The sequence below is a fragment of the Bidens hawaiensis genome, unplaced genomic scaffold, assembly GCF_021521415.1.
Source record: "Bidens hawaiensis isolate Kalapana, Puna unplaced genomic scaffold, B.hawaiensis_p1.1 tig00003430_1, whole genome shotgun sequence".
NCBI lineage: Eukaryota > Viridiplantae > Streptophyta > Magnoliopsida > Asterales > Asteraceae > Bidens > Bidens hawaiensis.
In genome coordinates, this window is record NW_027491191.1 from 1,341,277 (window position 1) to 1,344,673 (window position 3,397).

General features: G+C 35.0%; 1 protein-coding gene across 1 annotated transcript; it reads left to right on the plus strand.

The window, feature by feature from the left end:
* The first annotated feature begins 1,058 nt into the window (after positions 1-1,058).
* Positions 1,059-3,052, plus strand: LOC143623400 (uncharacterized). Its single transcript, XM_077094323.1, has 4 exons — positions 1,059-1,676; positions 1,743-2,225; positions 2,330-2,398; positions 2,777-3,052. The coding sequence occupies exons 1-4, from the start codon at positions 1,059-1,061 to the stop codon at positions 3,050-3,052; spliced, it is 1,446 nt and encodes a 481-aa protein (XP_076950438.1).
* Positions 3,053-3,397: the final 345 nt, after the last annotated feature.

Here is a 3,397-nt window from a genome sequence, read left to right on the forward strand (position 1 = left end):
CGAAAGCAGGGAATTGGTAGTTCAGTTGGTTCGGGTTGTTTCTAGGATTCATTTTGTTTATTTTTTGTAAGAAATTGGGTATGATTTGTGTATAAAATGAATATAAAATGGAGAAGAAAGGTGTATGTTTATATATATATATATATTGTTTAATTTTTTATTTTATTTTTTTAAATTTGACCGTTTCACAATAGTCATTTTATTAATTTATTATTATTTTCGAGTTCAACGGGCGACAAATATATGCCGTCCCCGCCCATTTTCGCCCAATTATCGGCGGGGGGGGGGGGTAATGTTCCCTCAAAATCGCCCCATTTTCGCCCAAAAACTCGCCCTGTACACTCGGTCTAAGGTACCAATATCTTTTGATCTTGTAAATATAATAATTTATATTCATATATAATATAATAAATATATCATAAAGGGTGAAAGTAGTCCTCTCTGACTCACATTTTATTTAGTTTGGTTCTTGAATTCAATTAATGTTGCTTTACTGGGAAAGTTGATTTTGATTCATGACCTGTATGTATATGCGCATACTAGTTTATAAATATTCTCTTAAACCACCAATTCATTTTAGGCATTTATGACCCGTATACTCTGTATCTTGTTAACATATTATATTTTGTAGCTTAAAAATTATTATTTAGTAGACTGATAAACTGAAATATTGTCTAGTGAGCTGGAAATACACAATTGTTTTCTTTTTTTCAACTACTATTGATTTTGGGGTTTAATTTTCACTGAAAATCATGTAAGCTTATATTATTTTCTTTTCATCATTTGATAATAATAATAATAATAATAATAATAATAATAATAATAATAATAAGGAGAAGAAAGGTGGGTTGAAACGATTTGTTAAGCTATAGTGATGTTATTAGTAGTAAGGGACATCAGTTAGGATTTACGGATTGTTTGGAGTTCTAAGCCCTTAGTTGCTTACTGCATTTCCTTTTTGTCTTGTCACTTGTTAAAATTATCGTGGGAGTTCAAAACTTTGCAATGCTTTCTTTCTGATTTATAAGACACCAATTAAGAAGAAGCCTAAACCAGCAATGGACACAGACATGATATTTGAGACGACAAGCACACCAAACGACTTGTGTTGCGCGCTACAAGGGTTAACTGCTGCTCAGATGTCAGACATAAAGGATATGGGATTTGAGTCTATAAAATCTTTTAGAATAGACAATATACTACTGGGGTTGGGGCGTTGGTTGTTGGTCAACTATGATCATAACAGGAACGAGTTAAAAATTGGCAGCCATATAATTAAAATAACTCCTTCAAAGGTTCATGATGTTTTAGGAGTGCCTATGGGGAAAATTCCCGTATATGAAAAGAGAAATGTGGGAAAAGGCGATGTTATTAGAAAAAAATGGAGAAAACGGTTTGTTCAAGACCATATAACTGTAAAACATGTAATTAACAAGCTTAAATCATATACGAAAGGCGGAACACTTTTCAAGCTTAACTTTCTTGTTCTTTACAACACTATCATGGGTGAGACAACTAAGTGTGTGGACGTAAATCATAAATTTTTATCATCAATCATCAATGAAGGAGACATATCTAGCATGGATTGGTGTAGTTATATCATTACTTGCCTGAAGAGAACAAAAGAGGAATGGAATGGTATTGAGCCCTACAATGGGCCCTTGACTTTTCTTGCGGTACGTTTGTTTATATAAGTTGCGTCTTAACATTGATAAATTAATATGATTTTCATAATACAACAGGTACTATATGCACATGAACTTCAACTGAAAAGTAGTCCTGAAAACGTGATGACCCCGACAATTCAATATGTTACCACTGATTCTTTAGTTGATCTTCAGACTTCCATTTATGATGATGATCCATTTTCTCAAAATGTTGAAGTTTCGGTTCAATTCATAACTCATACTGAACCTGCGGAGGGTCAAACCGATGAAGTTCAACCTCAAACTGATGATGGTCAAACTGTTGTTGACCAAAATGTAAGTGTGCCGCTTGACAAGGAGGGTGAAGTTCAACCTCAAACTAATGAAGGCCAAACTGCTATTGACCAAAATGTAAACATATTACAAGACGAGGAAGTTGAAGATCTATTTCAATCAACCAATCCTGATTCGGTATTGAACTTAAAGTTACCCGTTGGCCCAGCAAATGCTCCATCATCGTCTGGATTATCGGCTACTCTAGGCCATTGTAACCAACTTAAACCACGTAGAGACGAGATGGTAAGTCATGCACACTATTTAAGGTTATAACATTTTCTACCTTGTAAATGCTTAAATACCAATACTTCGTATGTATACTAACACTTCTTGCTTTATCTTTGTAGTTGCACGTTATTGTTATTGATGATGAAGATGATGATGTAGTAATCTTAGACCCCGTGCAGGAACATTTGGTATGTATCTCCTTCTCTCTCAATTATGTTATACATTCCTATGATTAATATTGGAAAATGCAACGTTGCCACTTCCCCTCCTCAACCAAATTGACAGAAATTCGGTGAATTTTGGTTTTTTTAAGTCTTTTTGATGAAACAATGTTTCCAATCAGGCTAAAATAAGGAAAGTGGTTAATTTTTAAGTTTAACTCATAATATCACCACTGTAGTAAGGTTAATTCTTTTGATGTTAAGTAGTAAATTACAAGATTTCATTTCATATATTAGTTATAAATAACTAAATTCAATGAATATGGAAAACCCAACCTGTTTGACCCATTAGCTGACCTACCTGATAATTTTGTCATGTCTAATCTGCATTCTTTTGTTGAATAGGTGGAAAAGTTCTCATCCAGTCAACGTGGCATCGTTTCTGTCGAAGGCTACAAAGTTAAGCAAAGTGTTGCAGCGATTCTTAAAACCATTTTGAAGAAACACGGTGACATTGCAGCAGAATGTTTATTGAAAACAGATTCGATGAGATCGTCAATCCTTGAGGCTGTTTGTGAGGTTGCCATGCAGATTCAAGCCAATGATATTACTGAGAGAGTGGAAGATTTAGAGAGTCGGGTGTCGGATGCAAAGGCGGTCAAGATGACGTGTCTTGGCTAGAAGCTCACATTCAAAAAAGGAAGGAGGATGTTGAAATGTACACTTTCCTTATGAAAATGAAAGCAAGCCACCTTTCGGATATAAATGTTGCCGAAGTCAACCTGAGAAAGAGACGTGCGGAGCTTGAGGCTGCAGAAGAACGGTCTAGAGAGGCTAAAAGGCGTGTGGAGGCACTGCGTCTTGTTGGAAAGAATCTGACCGACAACTTCTTTGAATCTGAAGCTAAAATAGACTCATGGGTAATGGACCCGATTGTATAGGTCATGCTATGATTTGGTGTGTAATTAAGAAGATTGCTTAGGATTATTATTATTATGTATTTTGGTTAAGAGGGGTTATTAGCCA